The sequence below is a fragment of the Hyla sarda genome, chromosome 7 (genome assembly GCF_029499605.1).
Source record: "Hyla sarda isolate aHylSar1 chromosome 7, aHylSar1.hap1, whole genome shotgun sequence".
Taxonomy (NCBI): domain Eukaryota; kingdom Metazoa; phylum Chordata; class Amphibia; order Anura; family Hylidae; genus Hyla; species Hyla sarda.
The window spans coordinates 36,819,718-36,842,139 of NC_079195.1; the positions used below are offsets into that span (position 1 = coordinate 36,819,718).

At 43.4% G+C, this 22,422-nt stretch overlaps 2 protein-coding genes across 2 annotated transcripts in view; one reads left to right on the forward strand and one right to left on the reverse strand.

Annotated features, from left to right (window-relative positions):
• The window catches only part of RRP12 (ribosomal RNA processing 12 homolog), a gene marked incomplete in the record, with an annotated part of 104,250 nt that extends 88,029 nt beyond the window's left edge, over window positions 1-16,221 (reverse strand). The window contains 1 exon segment of the mRNA XM_056528911.1: window positions 16,045-16,221.
• Window positions 7,340-22,422, forward strand: part of LOC130281569 (M-phase inducer phosphatase 1-like) — a 41,996-nt gene continuing 26,913 nt past the window's right edge. The window contains exons 1-6 of the mRNA XM_056528912.1: window positions 7,340-7,645; window positions 9,927-10,027; window positions 18,373-18,424; window positions 21,828-21,861; window positions 21,979-22,044; window positions 22,141-22,299. Of these exons, the coding sequence (XP_056384887.1) occupies window positions 7,479-7,645; window positions 9,927-10,027; window positions 18,373-18,424; window positions 21,828-21,861; window positions 21,979-22,044; window positions 22,141-22,299 (579 nt within the window). The 5' untranslated portion in view covers window positions 7,340-7,478. The remainder of the gene's footprint in view (window positions 7,646-9,926; window positions 10,028-18,372; window positions 18,425-21,827; window positions 21,862-21,978; window positions 22,045-22,140; window positions 22,300-22,422) is intronic.

Consider the following 22,422-nt stretch of genomic DNA (forward strand, 5'->3'; position numbering starts at 1 on the left):
GGCTCCAATAAAAGAGCTCTTTAAACTGAGCAGATCGGGGTCAGTATTGTTCCTGCAGGGGGTCAGCTGGTAAAGTGCATTACATGTCCAGGCAGGATCTTAGCAAGAATTTGCAGCTTAACCATTTAACACCATCTCCCTGGATACTAGTCAGCCCCCAAACCAACAACCAAAAACAAAGCGACATGATATTTACATTGTCTATTCCCTTCCGAGACTGCCCAGTAGGTTATTACAGGCAAAGTCAATGATATACGTGTAATTGATTTATATGTTATCACAGAGAAGAAAATCTTTGGTGTAAAGTTGTATTTTGGTATAGAAATCTTTATTTGAAAGTAAAAATTATTAAAATTGCATTGTGCTATAGGGTAAAATTAACATTCTATAATATGACATGCATTTACGGTGAAGGCAAAGGTAGCGTTTCCCAACCAGGGTGCCTCCAGCTGTTGCAAAACTACAACTCCCAGCATGCCCGGACAGCCTCTGGCTGTCCGGGCATGCTAGGAGTTGTAGTTTTGCAACAGCTGGAGGTGCCCTAGTTGGGAAACACTGCCCTAAGGGATATGTGAGACACAAAATATGCAATATTCCTAAGCGTTAAAGGGGTACTCCGTTGCAAAACTACAACTCCCAGCATACCCGGACAGCTCTGGCTGTCCGGGCATGCTAGGAGTGGTGGTTTTGCAACAGCTGGAGGTACCCTGGTTGGGAAACACTGCCCTAAGGGATATGTGAGCCACAAAATATGCAATATTCCTAAGCGTTAAAGGGGTACTCCGTTGCAAAACTACAACTCCCAGCATGCCTGGACAACTCTGGCTGTGCGGGCATGCTAGGAGTTGTAGTTTTGCAACAGCTGGAGGTACACTGTTTGAGAAACACTGCCCTAAGGATATGTGAGCCACAAATATGCAATATTCGTTAAAGGGGTACTCCGGTGGAAAAACATTTTTTTTATTTTTTATGAACTGGTGCCAGAAAGTTAAACAGATTTTTAAATTACTTCTATCAAAAATTATTTATCCTTCCAGTACTTATTAGCAGCTGTATGCTACAGAGGAAATTCTTTGCTTTTTGAATTTCTTTTTTTTTGTCTTGTCCACAGTGCTCTCTGCTGACACCTCTGTCCGTGTCAGGAACTGTCCAGAGCAGCATAGGTTTGCTATGAGGATTTTCTCCTGCTCTGGACAGTTCCTGATACGGGCATCAGGTGTCAGCACTGCAGAGAGCACTGTGGACAAGACAAAAAAGAAATTCAAAAAGAAAAGAATTTCCTCGGTAGCATACAGCTGCTAATAAGTACTGGAAGGATGATTTTTTAATAGATGTAATTTACAAATCTGTTTAACTTTCTGGCACCAGTTGATTTAAAAAATAATAATGTTTTCCACCGGAGTACCCCTTTAAGTAGCCATTGAGTCCTGACCAGGGCCACATTTTTACATCCGTATTACAACCACAAGTCCTGGCCTGTTGACCTAAACTAAAAGCATCATAAGTTCAATTAATACATGATAAAAACAAAAAGGATCATAGATCCCGATCAGTTTGATGACTAGAACGGCGATCAGATGATCATTTACGACTGCAAAATTGCCGAATTAGGCTGGGTTCACGTCACGTTTTTGCCATACTGTTTTCAATCAGTTTTTCTAAAGAAAGCCGTATGGCAAAAAAAACTGATGGAACAGTATAGGAAAAAGTAACCCCAAATGGCCTTAGGGCCTATGGGGAAGATTTATCAAAACCTGTTCAGAGGAAAAGTTGCTTAGTTGCCCATAGCAACCAATCAGATTCCTTCTTTCATTTTTAACAAGGCCTCTGCAAAACGAAAGAAGCGATCTGATTGGTTGCTATGGGCAACTTTTCCTCTGAACAGGTTTTGATAAATCTTCCCCATAGTCCATAAGACAAGATCTTCACGCAGATTCCGCTGACCCATTCACACTGAGGAATTTTAGCGTCGGAAAATTCACATGCTGAAAACATATTCGTTCATTCAGTGGAATTGCGCGCTGACTGCATTGCTTTCAATGGTGACGACGCAGGTCCGAGCAGTCTTATCGCTGAAGGATTTCAGTAGCGGCCGCTCAAAATCTCCGACCCGGAATATCTTCAGGCGGAGATTCCCTTCCCTAATAAGGACGTTTTCAGATGAAATGGCCACAAGATTTCATCAGTAATTAATAGTTTTGAGCACGAATATTCGTAATGCTAATTTTTATCGCGAATATCGGCACTTCGCGATTTCGCAAATATTTAGAATATAGTGCGATATATTCGTAACGACAAATATTTTTACACATGCAAATTTTTACGCAAATTTTTATGAGAATTTTCCATGCCTATTTTCGCATTGAAAAAAAAGTGAACGAACATAGCGAATAGGCATAGGACGAATAATCGTCAATATATTCGCAAAATATCGTGAATTCGAATATGGCCCCTGCCGCTCATCACTAGTAATTAAAACTGTAATAATTTAGCATTTCATACAGAGTCCTCTAGGCAGAAAATTAAAGGGGTATTCCAGGAAAAAAAAATGTTTTATATATATATATATATATATATCAACTGGCTCCAGAAAGTTAAACAGATTTGTAAATTACTTCTATTAAAAAATCTTAATCCTTTCAGTACTGTCTCGGGAACCGCCCAGTTTAGAAGCAGATCCCCACAGCAAACCTCTTCTACTCTGTGCAGTTCCCGAGGCAAGCAGAGATGTCAGCAGAGAGCACTGTTGCCAGACAGAAAACAACAACTCAACTTCAGCAGCTGATAATTATTGAAAGGATTAAGATTTTTTAATAGAAGTAATTTACAAATCTGTTTAACTTTCTGGAGCCAGTTGATATAAAAAAAAAAGTTTTTTCCTGGAATACCCCTTTAAATTACATTTTGAAATAGGAATCGTAAAAATAACTAAAAATACTGATGAAATATGCACATGTTACGTATTAAAAGAGATCTCTGGCGAAAATGAACTTATCCGCTATACACAGGATAGGGGATCTTGGATAAGTAGCTGATCGCAGGGGGTCTGGCTACGGGGTCCCCCGCAATCTCCAGGATGGGACCCAGACGCTCTCAGCGAGGAACGAGTGTCATCTACCGGTGGACAACACGCACTCCATTCATTTGTATGGAAGCGCCGAAAAGACCAGAGTGCAGCTCTCGGCATCATCGGCGCCCACATAAAATTGAATGGAGTGCGTGCTCCTCACTGAGAGCACCTGGGTCCGGTCCTGGAGATCGCAGGGGGCCCCAGTAGTCGGACCCCTGTTATTTTCGCCGGAGTACTCCTTTAAAAACGGATTCATCCATATTTTAATCTCCCTCCGTAGACTTCAATGAGCGTATAACACTCACAAAACAAATTAACGTAGCACACGTTGCGTTCCATAAATCTGTGTTAGGCTGGGTTCACATCACGTTTTTGCCGAACTGTTTTCAATACGTTTTTCTAAAGAAAACCGTATGGCAAAAAAACAGATGGAACAGTATGGGAAAAAGTAAACCGTATAAGTTTTTTAAACCGTATACTGTTTTTTAAAAGTGCATACAGTTCCGTCTGTTTTTTTTTCCATACCTTTTTTTTAAATGTTGTCCATTTTTAATGGGAGGGGTGTTGGGTGGGGACTTTAGGATGCAAATGCGCATGTGCAAAGTAAAAAACGTATACGGTTTCCTGTATGGAACTGTATACATGTGTGTTTTCCATTGACGTCCAAAAAAAACGTATGCGGTTGCAGTACGGTTTTTAAACCGGAGACAAAACCGTGGTCAACTACGGTTTTGAGAATGGGAGAAAACTGTATTGCAAGCAAACCGTACGCAATCGGGGTGCATATGGTTTTCAGTTATTTGTCTGTGTATACGGTTTTCAATACGGTTCCATACGATTTCAATAATGAAAACGTATACGGGAAACGTACTTGAAAAACGTGGTGTGAACCCACCCTTACTGCATTCGACTTTTATGCACACGTAACTTGATCCTAGTAAGTTAGTTCTAAAAACGTGTGTAGCTAAACACAGAGTGATAACTCTCCCCTAATGTACCGTATTTTTCGCCCTATAGGACGCACCGGCATATAAGACGCACCCAATTTTAAAGGTGCAAAATCTAGAAAAAAAAGATTCTGCACCCAACAGTGATCTTCAACCTCCGGACCTCCAGATGTTGCAAAACTACAACTCCCAGCATGCCCGGACAGCCGTTGGCTGTCCGGGCATGCTGGGAGTTGTAGTTTTGCAACATCTGGAGGTCTGCAGGTTGAAGACCACTGGATAGGAGGTAATACTCACGTGTCCCCGCCACTCCGGACCCGTCACCGCTCGTCACCGCTGCCCTGGATGTCACTCCATCGCTGTCACCGTGTCCCCGGGGTGTCCCCGACGCTCTGGACGTCTTCTTCCCCGGGATCCACGCTCTCCGTCGCAGTCATCACGTCGCTACGCACGCCGCTCCTATTGGATGACGGGACGGCGTGCGCGACGACGTGATGACGTCGAAGGAGAGCGCCGCCATGCAGGGGATCCCGGCACGGAGCAGACACCGAGGAGGCAGGTAAGGTCCCTCCCGGTGTCCTGTAAGCTGTTCGGGACGCCGCAATTTCACCGCCGCGGTCCCGAACAGCCCGACTTTCGCTTCAGACGCGGCGGTCAGCTTTGATCGCCGCGTCTGAAGGGTTAATACAGGGCATCACTGCGATCGGTGATGTCCTGTATTAGCCACGGGTCCCGGCTGTTGATGGCCGCAGGGACCGACCCGATAGGGGTGTATTCACCGTATAAGACGCACAGACTTTCCCCCCCCCCAGTTTTGGGGAAGAAAAAGTGCGTCTTATACAGCGAAAAATACAGTACCTGCTTATACTTCTATGGTGTATATGTTGCGTAGTTTATGCACTTTTCGTACCGTTATACCTTTTACATGCAATCCATTGGGCCGTGATTTATTTGTCTCCCCATATCATTTACCTTTGTGTGTGACAGTGCCAATTATTTGCCGTTTTGATTGTTTTTTTATTTTATTTATTCTTTTAAATATTTATTTTATCGATAAAGTGTTTGTTTTTTGCATATTTTCTTTTATACCTTTGTCCCATGTGTTTTCTTTTTTTTTTAGTGTACGATAATTAAACAGCAACACGATTGGCTTTTTTATTTACGGTATTTTTTCTACAATTTGAACGCCAGGCTCTATCCCAGCAGGGATGAAGTCACCAGCTAACAACAGTGCAAGAAATAATTATAACCATCAGTAACCGCCTCGCTAGGGACTCACAGCGACAGCTTCCTAGGATGCCGGACCCTGCCCACAAACAAGGCCTGGGAGACACTTGGCTTCTCAAAGCCTCCTGGGGACTAGTCAGCTGTTCTGCTCTCTGCTTGTTGTAGATACCATCACCAGGAGCCATTCATTATATGGTGACAGAGAGGGGACAGGCAAACAAGCAGCAGATGAAAGGCTTTGTGTGACCAGAGACCTAAACATAAACACATCATTGTGCTTTCTGCATCTCTGTATCCATATGTACAGCATCCTGATACCAGATATACAAGAGCCGTGCTGCAATATACAAGAGAGGGGCTGCAATATACCAGAGAGGGGCTGCAATATAGAAGATCAGAGCTGTAATATAGAAGATCGGTGCTGCAATATACAAGAGAGGGGCTGCTATATACAAGAGAGGTTCTGCAATATAGAAGATCAGAGCTGTAATATAGAAGATCGGTGCTGCAATATACAAGAGAGGGGCTGCAATATACAAGAGAGGGGCTGCAATATAGAAGATCAGAGCTGTAATATAGAAGATCGGTGCTGCAATATACAAGAGAGGGGCTGCAATATACAAGAGAGGGGCTGCAATATAGAAGATCAGAGCTGTAATATAGAAGATCAAAGCTGCAATATAGAAGATCAGAGCTGTAATATAGAAGATCAGAGCTGCAATATACAAGAGAGGGGCTGCAATATACAAGAGAGGTTCTGCAATATAGAAGATCAGAGCTGTAATATACAGTACAAGAGAAGTGCTGCGATATAGAAGATCAGAGCTGCAATATAGAAGATCAAAGCTGCAATATAGAAGATCAGAGCTGTAATATAGAAGATCAGAGCTGCAATATACAAGAGAGGTGCTGCAATATACAAGAGAGGTTCTGCAATATAGAAGATCAGAGCTGTAATATACAGTACAAGAGAAGTACTGCAATATAGAAGATCAGAGCTGTAATATACAGTACAAGAGAAGTACTGCAATATAGAAGATCAGAGCTGTAATATAGAAGATCGGGGCTGTAATATAGAAGATCGGTGCTGCAATATACAAGATCAGAGCTGTAATATACAGGATAAGAGCTTTAATATACAAGAGAGGTGCTGCAATACAGAAGATCAAAGCTGTAATATAGAAAGATCAGAGCTGCAATATACAGGATCAAAGCTGCAATATAGAAGATCAAAGCTGTAACATAGAAGATCAGAGCTGTAATATACAGGATCAAAGCTGTAATATAGAAGATCGGTGCTGCAATATACAAGATCAGAGCTGTAATATACAGGATAAGAGCTTTAATATACAAGAGAGGTGCTGCAATATAGAAGATCAGAGCTGTAATATAGAAGATTGGTGTTGCAATATACAAGATCAGAGCTGTAATATAAAAGAGCTGCTGCAATGGACAAGATCAGATCTGTAATATACAGGATCAAAGCTGTAATATAGAAGATCGGTGCTGCAATATACAAGATCAGAGCTGTAATATAGAAGATCAAAGCTGTAATATAGAAGATCAAAGCTGTAATATAAAAGATCGGTGCTGCAATATACAAGATCAGAGCTGCAATATACAAGAGCTGCTGCAATATACAAGACCAGAACTGTAATATACAAGATCAGAGCTGCAATATACAAGATCAGAGCTGCAATATACAAGATCAGAGCTGCAATATACAACAGCTGCTGCAATATACAAGATCAGAACTGTAATATACAAGATCAGAGCTGCAATATACAAGATCAGAGCTGCAATATACAAGAGCTGCTGCAATATACAAGACCAGAACTCTAATATACAAGATCAGAGGTGCAATATAGAAGATCAAAGCTGTAATATAGAAGATCAAAGCTGTAATATAGAAGATCAGAGCTGTAATATAGAAGATCAGAGCTGCAATATACAAGATCAGAGCTGTAATATAGAAGATCAGAGCTGTAATATAGAAGATCAGAGCTGTAATATACAAGATCAGAGCTGTAATATAGAAGATCAGAGCTGTAATATAGAAGATCAGAGCTGTAATATAGAAGATCAGAGCTGTAATATACAAGATCAGAGCTGTAATATAGAAGATCAGACCTGTAATATAGAAGATCAGAGCTGTAATATACAAGATCAGAGCTGTAATATAGAAGATCAGAGCTGTAATATACAAGATCAGAGCTGTAATATACAGAGCTGCAATGTCTTATGCCCTGGATGGCGATGATCTACTAGGGGTCAGTAATGACCAGGACCCCGGCAGCGGTGACAGCAGCTTAGATGAGGGGCTGAGCTTCTCTCCAGATCTGGGTCTCTCCCCTGTCACCTGCCTCTCTGGAAACATGGGGCACCTACACTGCGAAGACAGGTAACCTGGCCTCAGGCTATATACGTTACATTGTATTGTCTATTATATGGTATTATATTGCATTTTATTATACTACGTGAATATTATATTTTACAATATATTAAAAATAAAAACTCATGTTAAGGTGACGCCACTCTCCCAGGCTGGCACTTTCAAGAGCTTTGAGCCACTACAAGATGAATTTGCCTTGAGCTGATTTCTTCCAATAACAGCACCACTGTTGTCCTCAGGTTGTGTCTGGTATTGCAGCTCCGTTCCATTGAAGTTAATGGAGCCTAGTTGTTATACCCAAAACAACCTTAGGACAGGTGTGGTGCTGTTGCTAGACGATAACAGCTCTATTTTTTCTATTCCTCAATAACCCTTTTGCCTACCGCTGTTTCAGAGCTTATCTTTTTAATTGAATGCCATCATTAGGTTAGAGCAGTGCCTCCCAACCGGGGTGCCTCCAGCTGTTGCAAAACTACAACTCCCAGCATGCCCGGACAGCCTTTGGCTGTCCGGGCTTGCTGGGAGTTGTAGTTTTGCAACAGCTGGAGGCACCCTGGTTGGGAAGCACTGGGTTGGAGAAAGGGGTCAACAAAAAATGTAGAACACAAACTGGACTTGAGTCTAAATGGTGCCTCCCTGCACACTCTAAGGCTAAGTTTCCACTTGGTTTTTTTTCTGTCAGTTTTTGGAATACTGCCACTGCAGTTTTTGAGCAAAAGCCAGAAGTGTATTTAAAGGGGTACTCCGCCCCTAGACATCTTACCCCCTATCCAAAGGATAAGGGATAAGATGTCAGATCGCCATGGTCCCGCTGCTGGGGATCCCCGGGATCCCCGCTGCGGCACCGCGCTATCATTACAGCACAGAGCGAGTTTGCTTTGTGTGTAATGACGGACGATACAGGGGCCGGAGCATCGGTACGTCATGGCTCCGCCCCTCGTGACATCACGGCCCGTCCCCTTAATGCAAGTCTATGGGAGGGGGCGTGATGACTGCCACGCCCCCTCCCATAGACTTGTATTGAAAGGGGCGGGCCGTGACATCACCAGGGGCGGAGCCGTGACGTACCGATGCTCCGGCCCCTGTATCGTCCGTCATTACGTGCAGAGCGAACTCGCTCTGTGCTGTAATGATAGCGCGGTGCCGCAGCGGGGATCCTAGGGGTCCCCAGCAGCGGGACTGCGGCGATCTGACATCTTATCCCCTATCCTTTGGATAGGGGATAAGATGTCTAGGGGCAGAGTACCCCTTTAAAGGGGTACTCCGGCGCTAAGACATGTTATCCCCTATCCAAAGGATAGGGGATAAGATGCCTGATCGCTGGGGTCCCGCCGCTAGGGACCCCCCCTGATCTTGCACGCAGCACCCCGTTAGAATCAGTCCCCGAAGCACGTTCGCTCCGGGTCTGATTACTGGCGATCACGGGGGCCGGAGCATTGTGACGTCACGGCCCCGCCCCCGTGTGACGTCACGTTCCGCCCCTGAATGCAAGCCTATGTGAGTAGGCGGAGCGTGTTGTCACATGGGGGCGGGGGGCTGCGTGCAAGACCCCCACGGGGGCGGGGTGCTAGCGCCGGGACCCCCACGATCGGGCATCTTATCCCCTATCCTTTCGATAGGGGATAAGATGTCTTAGCACCGGAGTACCCCTTTAAATACTCTTCTGGCTTTGGCTCAAGAACTTCAGTGGCAGTATTCCAAAAACTGACAGGAAAAAAACCAAGTGGAAACTTAGCCTAAGGGTATGGTCCCACATATCGCGTTATTCATGATGCGCAACGGGAACCGTGGTTGGTCCACCCGCGCAACCAGTGTAGGTCCAGAGTAGGAGAAAATCCCCATAGAAAACATATGCTGCTCTGGACAGTTCCTAAAATGGACAGAGATGTCAGCAGAGAGCACTGTGCTCGTGATGTCAGCAGAGAGCTCTGTGTTCCAAAAAGATAATAATTTCTACTGTAGTATTCAGCAGCTAATAAGTACTGGAAGGATTAAGATTTTTTAATAGAACTGATTTACAAATCTGTTTAACTTTCTGGCATCAGTTGATTTTAAAAATAAAAGTTTTCCACCGGAGTAAGTACCCCTTTAAGGAATACTCAAGAACTGTGCTGTTTTAGGTTAAAAAAAAATAATAATTACCTAATATTTCCCCTTTACGCTAAATAAACAATATGCTGGGATGCATCGTGCGGTTTCACGCCTGGGTTAGCTATTATTTGAATGGTTGCCACCGCCTTGGGTTTCACCCACAATACTCGGCTAATTTCCTTTGTTTTCTTTTCCTCAGCATCAGGAGAAAGCTGAAATTATCCCCGGAGTCCCAGCAGTCCAGCCCCACGGAGACACCATGCCCGCAACAGACTGCTATGGGAACTGCTGCACTCCCAGGTCAGAGGCCGCAGTACCGCCATTCACCACACGATGCGCCCTGTTAGGCCGGGTTCACACCACGTTTTTGCAATACAGTTCCCATATACGTTTTCAATTCAATCCGTATTGAAAACCGTTTGCATCGACTCTCTATTGAAAATCGTATGCCAAAAGATGCATCCGGTTGTGTCCGTTTTGCATCCTGTACGGTTTTGTCAGTTTTTTTTTCCCGTACCCAAAACCGTAGCCTACCAGGATTTTTGGTCCAGGCGAAAAACCATATTGAAACGTATACGTTTTTTTTTTTTTTAAACATGGGAGTCAATGGGAACCGTACGGAACCGTAGGTGCGTACGGTTCCATCCGGTTTGCATCATACGGTTTATGACTTTGCACAGTTTCTTTTTCTTAGAATTTCAATCAAACAAGTGAAACTTTATTCATAATGGAATGAAAAGTTAAAAACGTATACGTTCTTTTTCTTGAAAAACGGATAAAACCGGACATCATTTTTCAAACCAAAATGTTTGATTTTGTCTGACAAAATGTTTGATTTTTTTTTTTCTCGGACCAAAAACCGTAGCCTGCCAGGATTTTTGGTCCGAGCGAAAAACCGTATTGAAGCGTTTACGTTTTTTTTAACATGGGAGTCAATGGGAACTGTACAGAACCGTATGTGCGTACGGTTCCATCCGGTTTGCACCATACGGTTTTTGACTTTGCACAGTTTTTTTTCTTGGAATTTCAATCAAACAAGTGAAACTTTATTCATATTTATAACTTATTTATAACTTTATTTCATTCATGGAATGAAAATGTATATGTTTTTTTCTTAAAAAACGGATGCAACTGGACATCACTTTTCAAACCGTATACGGATTAAAATTTGTACACACGTTTTGATACAGTTTAGTCTGATTTTGAGGAATTAGTTTTTCATCAAAAACCTTCTAGGGAACTGTATTGCAGAAATGTGGTGTGAACCCGGCCTTCCTGCACCATTACCAGGCACACACTGCAGAGCTAGCAGCACACTGGGATACACCGCATTCAGTGCCAGCGATAAGAATGTATTCCTGTCACGTCTTGTGTGTCCTGGCTAGTGTTCTAAGGTTAAGTGTTTGCCTACAGAATGGTTGCTGGGGTTGCCCGGTCTTGCGTAAATAATTTGCCGGGTCATGAAAAGTTATGCAACTTTCTAACTAACTTTTTACTTGCTCATTTTCAAGACCTCTGCTTGCTGTCCAAGTTTTAAAAACCTAATATATAGTACAACAGAGATTTGTATACAGTAAAGACCAGTGGTCGGCAAACTGTGGACCTCTAGATGTTGCCAAACTACAACTCCCAGCATGCCCGGACAGCCGAAGTCACTCTAGTCCATTGGTCTCTTAACTGTGGATGCCGAGATGTCGCAAAACTACAACTCCCACTATACTCTGACAGCAAAAGTAATTCTAGTCCAGTGGACTCCAAATTGTGGACCTTCAGATGTTGCAAAACTACAACTCCCAGCATGCCCAGACAGCCGACATCTGAAGGTCGGATACATTGTAGCGCATCATAAGTACAGTTTAGAGATTGTTGCTGCTGATGCCTTTACCTCTCTGAGGATAGTCTAGACCAGTGGTCTCCAACCTGCGGACCTCCAGATGTTGCAAAACTACAACTCCCAGCATGCCCGGACAGCCAACGGCTGTCCGGGTATGCTGGGAGTTGTAGTTTTGCAACATCTGGAGGTCCGCAGGTTGAATACCACTGGTCTAGACCAATGGTCCCCAAACTGTAGACCTCCAGCTGTTGTAAAACGTCAACTCCCAGCATGCCCTGGACCAGTGGTCCCCAAACTGTGGAATTTATGCCCAGACAGCCAATGTCCGAAGGTCCACAGGTTGGAGACCACTGGAATAGAGTGACCTTGGGCATGCTGAGAGTTGTAGTTTTGCAACAGCTGGAGGTCCACAGTTTGGGGACAACTGGTCTAGACTATCCTCAGTGGGCTAACCACATCAGCAGTAACAATTTCTAAACTCTTCTGATCAGGGGTCAAGTCCTGGGGAAAAAAGTGTAGGAACTCACCCAAGATTTCCACTCCAGGATTAGTCCTGCAGGACTTCTGCTAACGGGAACAGTGTCCTTGCTGTGGAAAAAGTGCAGGAACTCAGTTCCCATGCGTTCCTGCAGGACTTGAGCCCTGCTTCTGATGATATTTATCAGTGCCGATGTAAGTCCAGAACAGTGAGTTCCATGCATGTGCCCTTTAATGATAAATGTGACTCTTGCACGGAACTTTCTCGGTGTTGCACAGTTGCCTTTTCAACTGTACCGCTCAGCGTACGCTGCATCTCTCTGCACTGATAGGGGATAAGTTTTATTCCATGAGATATCCCCTTTAAAGGGGTACTCCGGTGGAATTTTTTTTTTTTTTTAAATCAACTGGTGCCATAAAGTTAAACAGATTTGTAAATGACTTCTATTAAAAAATCTTTACACTTCCAGTACTTTTTAGTAGCTGTATGCTACAGAGGAATTTTTTTTTCTTTTTGAATTTCTTTTTTGTCTTGTCCACAGTGCTCTCTGCTGACACCTCTGTCCTTGTCAGGAACTGTCCAGAGCAGCATAGGTTTGCTGTGAGGATTTTCTCCTGCCATGGACAGTTTCTGATATGGGCATCAGGTGTCAGCAGAGAGCACAGTGGACAAGACAAAAAAGAGATTAAAGGGGTACTCCGCACCCCTAGACATCTTATCCCCTATCCTTTGGATAGGGGATAAGATGTCAGATCGCCGGGGTCCCGCTGCTGGGGGCCCCCGGTATCTCGGCTGCTGCACCCACCTGTACGGCTTCCACCTCACACCGGCAACGCCAGAGGCTTCGGAGCCCGACCACGATGGCGGACGAGCGTGATGTCACGACTCTGCCCCTTGTGACGCCCCGCCCCCTCAATGCAAGTCTATGGGAGGGGGCGTGACGGACCTCCCATAGACTTGCATTGAGGGGGCGGGGCGTGATGTCACATGGGGCGCAGTTGTGACGTCACGGGATAAGATGTCTAGGGGTGCGGAGTACCCCTTTAAAAAAGAAAATAATTTCCTCTGTAGCATACAGCTGCTATAAAGTACTGGAAGGGTAAATATTTTTTTAATAGAAGTCATTTACAAATCGGTTTAACTTTCTGGCACCAAATCATTTAAAAAAAAATGTTTTCCACAGGAGTACCCCTTTAAGAAGAAGGTAGCCATGTTTTTATAGTCTTGGACAACCCTTTTATACTGCTACTCTCACGAGGAATACAATACAATGGTAGCAAACTCCTGAAGGGGTTATCCTAAGATTAAGGGCTCATTCACACTACAGAATCTCTGCCCTGGAATCTGGCTCTGAATCTGGCTCTGTCAGAACAAGCAGGCGCTAGGACCGCTCGGAAATGCGCCCTCCCCAAAGACGGCAATGCATTTTTGAGTGGATTCCGCTGAAAGAATGAACATGTCCGGAATTTCAACGGCAGAACATCCACCACTGAAATTCCGTAGTGTGAATGGTGCAGCAGAATATTATTGAAAACAATGGGAGGCTGCTGCACCCTATTTTCAGCAGTGGAAATCGGAGCGGAATTCTGCTCAAAAATACATAATGTGAATGGGCCTTTCAAGTTACCAGCTGATCGTGGGGGGATCCAAAGATCACCGAATTTAGGTCAGTTGTCCCCCAAATATATGGAGCAGCAACGCATATTCTTGGCTGCCGTTCCGGTCTCTGTCTACGGGACGCCAGAACATAGTGCTAGGCAATGATCGTAAGTCTCATAGAAAACAAATGGAGTGGGAGTTGAGCATGCACATTCTCAAATACAATATTTGGGTATGCTCTCGTGTACTGTATATGCTGCAGACGTTATAATGTGTTAATCAATATAATAAAATCTGCAGCGTATACAGTATGGGTGTGAGCATACCATTAGAGCAGTGTTTCCCAACTAGGGTGCCTCCAGATGTTGCAAAACTACATCTCCCAGCATGCCTGGACAGCCTTTGGCTGTCCAGGCATGCTGGGAGTTGTAGTTTTGCAACATCTGGAGGCACCCTGTTTGGGAAACACTGCATTAGAGTTAGACACCGAAGAGCGGCGCAGGAGGGCCTCGCACCTTTGTTAATTACATAGACAATCTATTGATTTTAAAGGGGTTCTCTGGTGGAAAACTTTTAAATTAAAGCTCTCTGCTGACATCATGAGCACAGTGCTCTCTGCTGACATCTCTGTCCATTTTAGGAACTGTCCAGAGTAAAAGGAAATCCCCATAGCAAACATATGCTGTTCTGGACAGTTCCTAAAATGGACAGAGATGTCAGCAGAGAGCACTGTGCTCATGATATCAGCAGAGAGCTCTGTGTTACAAAAAGAAAATAATTTCCTCTGTAGTATTCAGCAGCTAATAAGTACTGGAAGGATGAAGATTATTTAATAGAAGTAATTTACAAATCTGTTTAACTTTCCTGCACCAGTTGGTTTAAAAAAAAAAAAAAGTTTTCAACCGGAGTACCCCTTTCATGAACACTGTGTATTTCTTAAAGGGATACTCCGGTGGAGAATTTTTTTTTTTTTTTTTTACCAACTGGTGCCAGAAAGTTAAACAGATTTGTAAATTATTTCTATAAAAAAATATGTATCCTTCCAGTAATTAATAGCTGCTATATACTACATAGAAAGTTATTTTCTTTTTGAATTTCTTTTTTTTCCTTCTGTCCACAGTGCTCTCTGCTGACACCTCTGTCTATATCAGGAACTGTCCAGAACAGGAGCAAATCCCCATAGCAAACCTATGCTGCTCTGGACAGTTCCTGATACAGACACAGAGGTGTCAGCAGAGAGCACTGTGGACAAGACAAAAAAGAAATTAAAAAATAATAGAATTTCCTCTGTAGCATACAGCTGCTAATATGTACTGAAAGGATTAAGATTTCTAATTAGAAGTAATTTACAAATCTGTTTAACTTTCTGGCACCAGTTCATAAAAAAAAAAGTTTTCCACCCGAGTACCCCTTTAATGAACACTGTGTATTGCTTAATTTCACCTAAGGTGGTGCTGCAGGATAACTGAACACTAGCTGCTAGTTGTTTTTTTGTTTTGTTTTGTTTTAGTTTTTTTCGTGCGGATTATAGCTGATCGCTGTGTATCTTCAGGGAACCCTGTTATCAAAAAATATAGGGTCACAAGTGAAAAATGGACCAGATCTCATTATTGTCCTTTTCATCATGGTCATTAATTTTTTTGATCCCCTCAAATTAAACCAAAATGCTGGGTAGTATTTCCAGCTGATGCCGCCCTAGCCACTCAGACTGAATACACCCCAGTAGGGTGATTCCACAAGCGTCTGAATTTTTTTCATGCAGATCTGTCCAAATTTGCAGCAAAAACCGTATGTGTGACATGTAAATTTTGCCGAAGATTCACCGTGGATCTCATCCTATGCACAGACTGCGCGAAAGGTTCCCCTACACCCTTACCAATACATTCCCCCTTTTTTCTCCCCCCCCCCCCCAATAACGACATAACAAGTGTTAACCTTAATAAAGGGGTATTCCAGGAAAAAACTGGCTCCAGAAAGTTAAACAGATTTGTAAATTACTTCTATTAAAAAAAGCTTAATCCTTCCAATAATTATCAGCTGCTGAAGTTGAGTTGTTCTTTTCTGTCTGGCAGCAGTGCTCTCTGCTTACACCTCTGCTTGTCTTGGGAACTGTACAGAGTAGAAGAGGTTTGCTATGGGGATTTGCTTCTACTCTGGAGAGTTCCCGAGACAGGTGTCATCAGAGAGCACTTAGACAGAAAAGAACAACTCAACTTCGGCAGCTAAAAAGTACTGAAAGGATTAAGATTTTTTTAATAGAAGTAATTTACAAATCTGTTTAACTTTCTGGAGCCAGTTGATATATATAAAAAAGTTTTTTCCTGGATAACCCCTTTTAAGTGGACGTGGGGGTCGGCCACAGCTTTATTGAATCAACTTAACATAGATGTAAAATTAACCTCCAACCTCCTGTAGGTTGGTGACCAGAGAGGAAGCGCACTGCCAGCCGCCGGCATTGGCCGACGGGCAACTCAGCCATCCACCTCCATTATTTATCCAATTCACTCCTGTACCGCCAGCTGTGACTTCAAAATCGAAAGGAACACGAGCAACCAAAGGTGACTGCCATCATCTTCCTGGCAAGCAAACACCACAAACATCAGATAAATGATAAGGAACAGAAAATTATAAAGAAATAAAATTCCACTTCTTTCTCCTTTTAAAAAAAATTATTATTATTTTGTAACTTTAAAAAAATTTTTTTTATAAAAGGGGATAAAAAGCAACACGGAAACCAACAAAAAAAGGAAGCACGGGAGGGTGGGAACTCCTGCTGGACAATCCGGTACGAGGAAGGGGAGGGGGGAGCACAGGGATTATATATACCCCATGTGGTAGCTTGGGGGTGTAGGGTATATGGGGTGTAGCTGTGTGGTACTTCAATGGGGTCTGTTTAACCCTTTCTACTCGTGACACCAGGGTGAGGGGTCCTCTGTAATGCTTGTCCTACCGCCACCCTTCCCAAAAGCGATAGGGAGGTATGAAATAATTGAATGTCCACAACCGGAGAGTTTGCTGAAAACAGTCGGAACTTTTACTGAAGATTTTATACAAGCTTGATAACCGGAACAGTCTCTATACAAGCAAAGTCTCTTAGATATTGACAGTGGTTGGGACCTTAAGGGTTTGAGTCCGTAAACTGATATGCGCTGTTCCGCTGGAACATTTTGAGTTCACACTGAGGCCAGCAGGCTTCAGGCCTAGGGTTGTCTTTGCAAGTTGCACGGATCTGTCCTCTCTGATAGTCCAGAACCCAAGAGGGCGATCATTGGATACAGCTCCCTTATATGGGCAGGGGCTGGCCTTAAGCTGATTGGTCCAGTACGTCTATCAATCATCTATACAAAGGGTTATGGGTAATCATGTGACCCAAGGATCTCCAAAGGTCCTCCAACATACCATAGAGGAATTAAAATAGTCACATGATCGAAGGTCCTGCGACGCTACAAAGGTAAGTATACTAATATGCATTATATTAAATATACCCATTATTAAATATGTACACATAAACATTATAAAATTAGAGAAGGAGGAGGTGACTAGGGGCTGTCCCACCTGGGGAACCCTACCTGAATGTAGTAACTCTGACTTTGGGGACCACCATACAATGTACGGTATGCAATATGGTACTGGGATGCCACACCATACTGCCCACCCCTTCCTGTCCTGCATCCCACCCCTGATTAACGCCTAACTGGTTACCCCATTACCTCCAGGCTAGTGCAAAAAAAAAGGGGGGGGGGATTAATAGGCTTAATAGGTTAATAGTTAAAACCCCTTCTCACAGTCCGTGCCACCTAACCCTAAAACGGCCCGGTGGCACCCACAATGTAAATCAATCACAAATCTGTAATACAGTGCTTCCCAACCATGGTGCCATCGGCTGTCCGGGCATGCTGGGAGTTGTAGTTTTGCAGCAGCTGGAGGCACCCTGGTTGGGAAGCACTGCTGTAATATAATGAGCGCCTGTGGCTACAAATCTGCAGGTAAACTCTGTAGCCGTTCTGACCTATGTGGGTTCACCCAAAGGGGGGAAATAGATTTTTTTTTTTCTTCAGGACACAACATCAGCTACATCCAAAGAATCATTTCTTTTTTTTCTCACTGAAGTAGTGCACTCCCCCTCAACACTGCCGCCCTAGGCCCAGGCCCATAGAGCCTTATGTCAAATACAGCTCTGTGTAAATGGACAGGATCACATTGGTTTTAGGTTAAATAACAGATACCAAATGACTTATATTTTTTAATAACCTAGAAGGCTAAATATCTCAATAGGTCTAAAACTAAAAAAAAAAAGGCTCATACTGGATGATGTCCAACAGTTACAGGTCTCATCCTCTATAAACTGCCATGTTGTTCGCACGCACTAAGTTGCATGTGAACCCCACTAATCCCTATGGGGCTGGCACGTACATTAGTAACAGCCAACGCTAGTGATGCGCCATTTTTAATCAGTTGCTACTACCATAGCTTCTTATCTTGTGCCAGAAACCTTCGATAAGGTGAAGATGACTATATGGGGCTTGATTTATTTTTTTGGCCTGGGGGCAAATATGGCCGTCCAGCTCAGAACATTCAATACCATGGCCTCACCCCTATCTGCAAAGCAATGGCTTTATATACGTGCCAAATGTTTAGATTATTGCACTTCAGCTATAATGTTACATATGTTGTTATATATTTCCATACAATAGTACACGTGTAATGTATGTGCTGTTTACTAATATATTTCAGGTTACCCAAGTGAATTGACTCCTGTTTTAAAGCCTCGCATCTGCAACACAAGGTAAGAGAGACTCCTGCTGGATTCAGAGATACCTATCCTTAAAGGGTTACTTTTAAATCAACTGGTACCAGAAAGTTAAACAGATTTGTAAATTACTTCTATTAAAAAATCTTAATCCTTCCAGTACAGAGATGTCAGCAGAGAGCACTGTGCTCGTGATGTCAGCAGAGAGCACTGTGTTTCAAAAAGAAACAGAATTTCCTCTGTAGTATTCAGCAGCTAATAAGTACTAGAAGGATTAAGTTTTTTTTTTAATAGAAGTAATTTACAAATCTCATAGACAAAGACAAGGAAGTGGGGAGAGCACACAAGGGGCTATATCAGCAAGCAATATGCGCAGCAAGGTTCTCGGTGACCTCCGGTCAAAGTCTCCTGCGGGGTGCACGTACATAGATACGAAACATCAAAATGAAACAAGCAAAAAACACGTAGGTGCACTCACCGCAAGGCAGAGACAGTCGGTTCCAGGAGTCCGGTGACGGGTAGCCGGGTCACGGCATAGGCACTGGTAAAGGCACTGGTGGCTCCGAGCGCAACACTTCACCAGTGCCTATGCCGTGACCCGGCTACCCGTCACCGGACTCCTGGACCTGACTGTCTCTGCCTTGCGGTGAGTGCACCTACATGTTTTTTGCTTGTTTAATTCACAAATCTGTTTAACTTTCTGGCACCCGTTGATTTAAAAAAAAAAAAAAAAAAAGTTTTCCGCCAGTGTACCCCTTTAAAGGGGTACTCCGCCCCTAGATATCTTATCCCCTATCCAAAGGTAGGGGATAAGATGGCTGATCGCGGGGGTCCCGCCGCTGGGGACCTCCGCGATCTCCCTGCTGCACTCGGCATTCGTTTAGAGTGTTGAGTGTAGTGCGGGAGGCTCGTGACGTCACTGCCACGCCCGCTCGTGACTTCAAGGCCACATCCCCTCAAGTCAAGACTTGCATTGAGGGGGCGTGGAGTACCCCTTTAAAGTCAACTAGCTGTTTGGGGTAAGTTTTACTAAAAATTAGTAAAAGTAAAAAACAAGAGCATTATATATAGATACAGTGACTCCTCTCCAAAAGACCCCCTGTTGAGAAGACCTTTATCCAGGCCAGATTTCACGTGACAGATTCTCAGTCTTCTATACATTTTACATAGGGGCCATTTTCTTTGAGAAGACCGCATCCATAGAAGACTATGTGGTGGTCTTCTCAAAGAGGTTTCACTGTATCTAGAAAATACATAGTAATACATAGTATCCAGAAAAGCTACGGTGTACTTGTAATTCTGCCAGCATGAAGACATCACGGATGTGATGCCCACAGTGCACATAGACCAGTGGTCTCCAAACTGTGGACCTCGTTGGCTGTCTGGGTATATTGGGAGTGGTAGTTTTGCAACATCTGGAGGTCCACAATTTGGAGACCATGACATTGTGGTGTCTCGGGACCGTGTTGCATACCGTACCTAGTGTAGAGGTCCCCAAAGTCAGAGTAACTACGTTCAGGTAGGGTTCCTCAGGTGAGACAGCCCCTAGTCGCCTCTCCTCAAGTCTATCTCTAATGATAATATATGTATATATTTAATAATAATATATATTTTATAGTAATGTCCAGTACTTACCTTGTTCAGCGCCACAGGACCTTCGGTCATGTGACCATGCTAATAACCTCTATGGTATGTTGAAGGACCTTTGGAGGTCCTTGGGTCACGTGTTACCCACAGGTCTTTGTAATGGTGATTGACATCAGTATGGACCAATTAGCTCTAGTCCAGCCTCTGCCCATATAAGTTTGCTGCGTCCAATTATCGCTCTTTTGGATTGCTGCTCTCATGGATGCCGGACTAACAGGACGGTTCTGCGCAACTTTCAAAGACATGCTACGCCTAAAAACCTGCCGGCTTCAGCTGCACCAAAACCGTGAGTTCAAATCTAAATCCCCCCTAATGCTAGCGTGACTACTGGACCGCAACTAAACCCCTAAATCCAGTGGAATAACGCACCACTACTAAAAGACTCTAATGCTAAAGTCCCAACCATTGTCAATCTCCAAGGAAAGCAGATGTTATGCTTAGAGACTATTCTGTTATTGAAGCTTGCAGAAATTCTTCAGTAAAAGTTAATCCTGTTTCAGAAAACTCTCCGGTTGTGGACAATCTATTATTATCTACCTCCCTATCGCTCTTGGGAAGGGTGGCGGTAGGACAAGTGTTACTGAGGAGCCCTCACCCTGGCATCACGAATAGCAAGGGTTATTAAGCACCCTTTAATTACCGCACAGCTACACTCCCCATACCCAACATCCCCCAGGCTATCACAACATAACCATAGAAACATAGAAAGTGTCAGCAGACAAGAACCCTTCGGCCCATCTAGTCTGTCCAATATCCTGAATACTATGAATAATCCCTGGCCCTATCTTATATAAAGGATAACCTTATATCTATCCCTATCTAATATGAAGGATAGCCTTATGCCTATCCCCATCTTATATGAAGGATAGCCTTATACCTATCCCTATCTTATACCTATCCCTATCTTAAATGAAGGATAGCCTTATACCTATCCCTATCTTATATGAAGGATAGCCTTATACCTATCTCTATCTTATATGAAGGATAGCCTTATGCCTATCTCTATCTTATATGAAGGATAGCCTTATACCTATCCCTATCTTATATGAAGGATAGCCTTATACCTATATCTATCTTATATGAAGGATAGCCTTATACCTATCCCTATCTTATATGAAGGATAGCCATATACCTAGCCCTATCTTATATGAAGGATAGCCTTATACCTATCTCTATCTTATATGAAGGATAGGCTTATACTTATCTCTATCTTATATGAAGGATAGCCTTATGCCTATCCCTATCTTATGGCTATCCCATGGATGCTTAAACATACAGTCATAAAACATAATATGTGGCAACTTTGTGAAGATAGTGGCCTACAATACTTCAGCCCTTGGCCTTCCTCCTGCATCACCAGTGGCTCATGGTGCAACGGTCAACCCATGGTGGCTTCAGTTTGTCCCAAGTAGCTGTCCGATGAAGAGGCAACAAGATAAGACTCCATTTAGGTTATACCAGTAAGGCCTCCTTCACACTGCCATTGTGCCCCGTCAGAAAAGGTCCATTAGGCACACTTTTTTGTGTGCTTTTAACGACTGTTATCCGGATGTGGCACAACGGTCCGGGTCCCGTTACTATTATGGGGTCCGTCGGTCACCGTTATTTTTTGATGAGAGTAGCGGGACAAAAAGACGTTGCATGATGTATTTTTTCTCCCGCTATTCTCCCCAAGTTCCCTGACGTCCGTGTCACAACGGCAGTGTGAAAGAAGCCTAATCCGTCATGGTGGCTAATGCAGAGATTTATGTTTATGTTACAATAACCCCCGACTTTTTGTACGTTTTTGCAGTGATTCTTCTTTTCAATCCAACATCTACAAACCGGTAAGTGTTCCCTTTCTGTAATAAAATATTCAAGTCTATTTCGATATGGATTATGTCTTGTATAAAAAATCTAAAGGAAGGACCTGTATTGTTTCCAACTCCCCAAACTGCTTTTAGAAAAAGGCGTCTAGAAAAGTGAACGCGAGAGAACACGAGAACGTACATCGAAAAGACACAAGGAAGGTAAGAAATGACCGAACCATCAGGATTGGTTGATTAGTACGGATTATATATTTTCCCTGCTCTACATCTGATTTTTGTTTTCTAATGTTTATCCAGAAAAAGGCTCGCTTAAAGCTTTTAGACTTGTTTCAAAGCCCAGAGCTTCTTACAGGACAGCAGGGTCAGAGGGCAGAAAAAGGCAAACGGGAAGAAGACGGACAGAGGGAGAAAAACGAGACAGCGAATACAGAATGTTCTGAGAACAAGAGGGTTTCGGTAAGATATTACAGTATTAGTATGGATTTCATTGGCTGTTGGAGATCTTGTGTATTTTTAATCCAGTAATATTGATTTTTCTTGAAATAAAGAAGAACAAGGGATCCCTCAGTGTGATCAGCT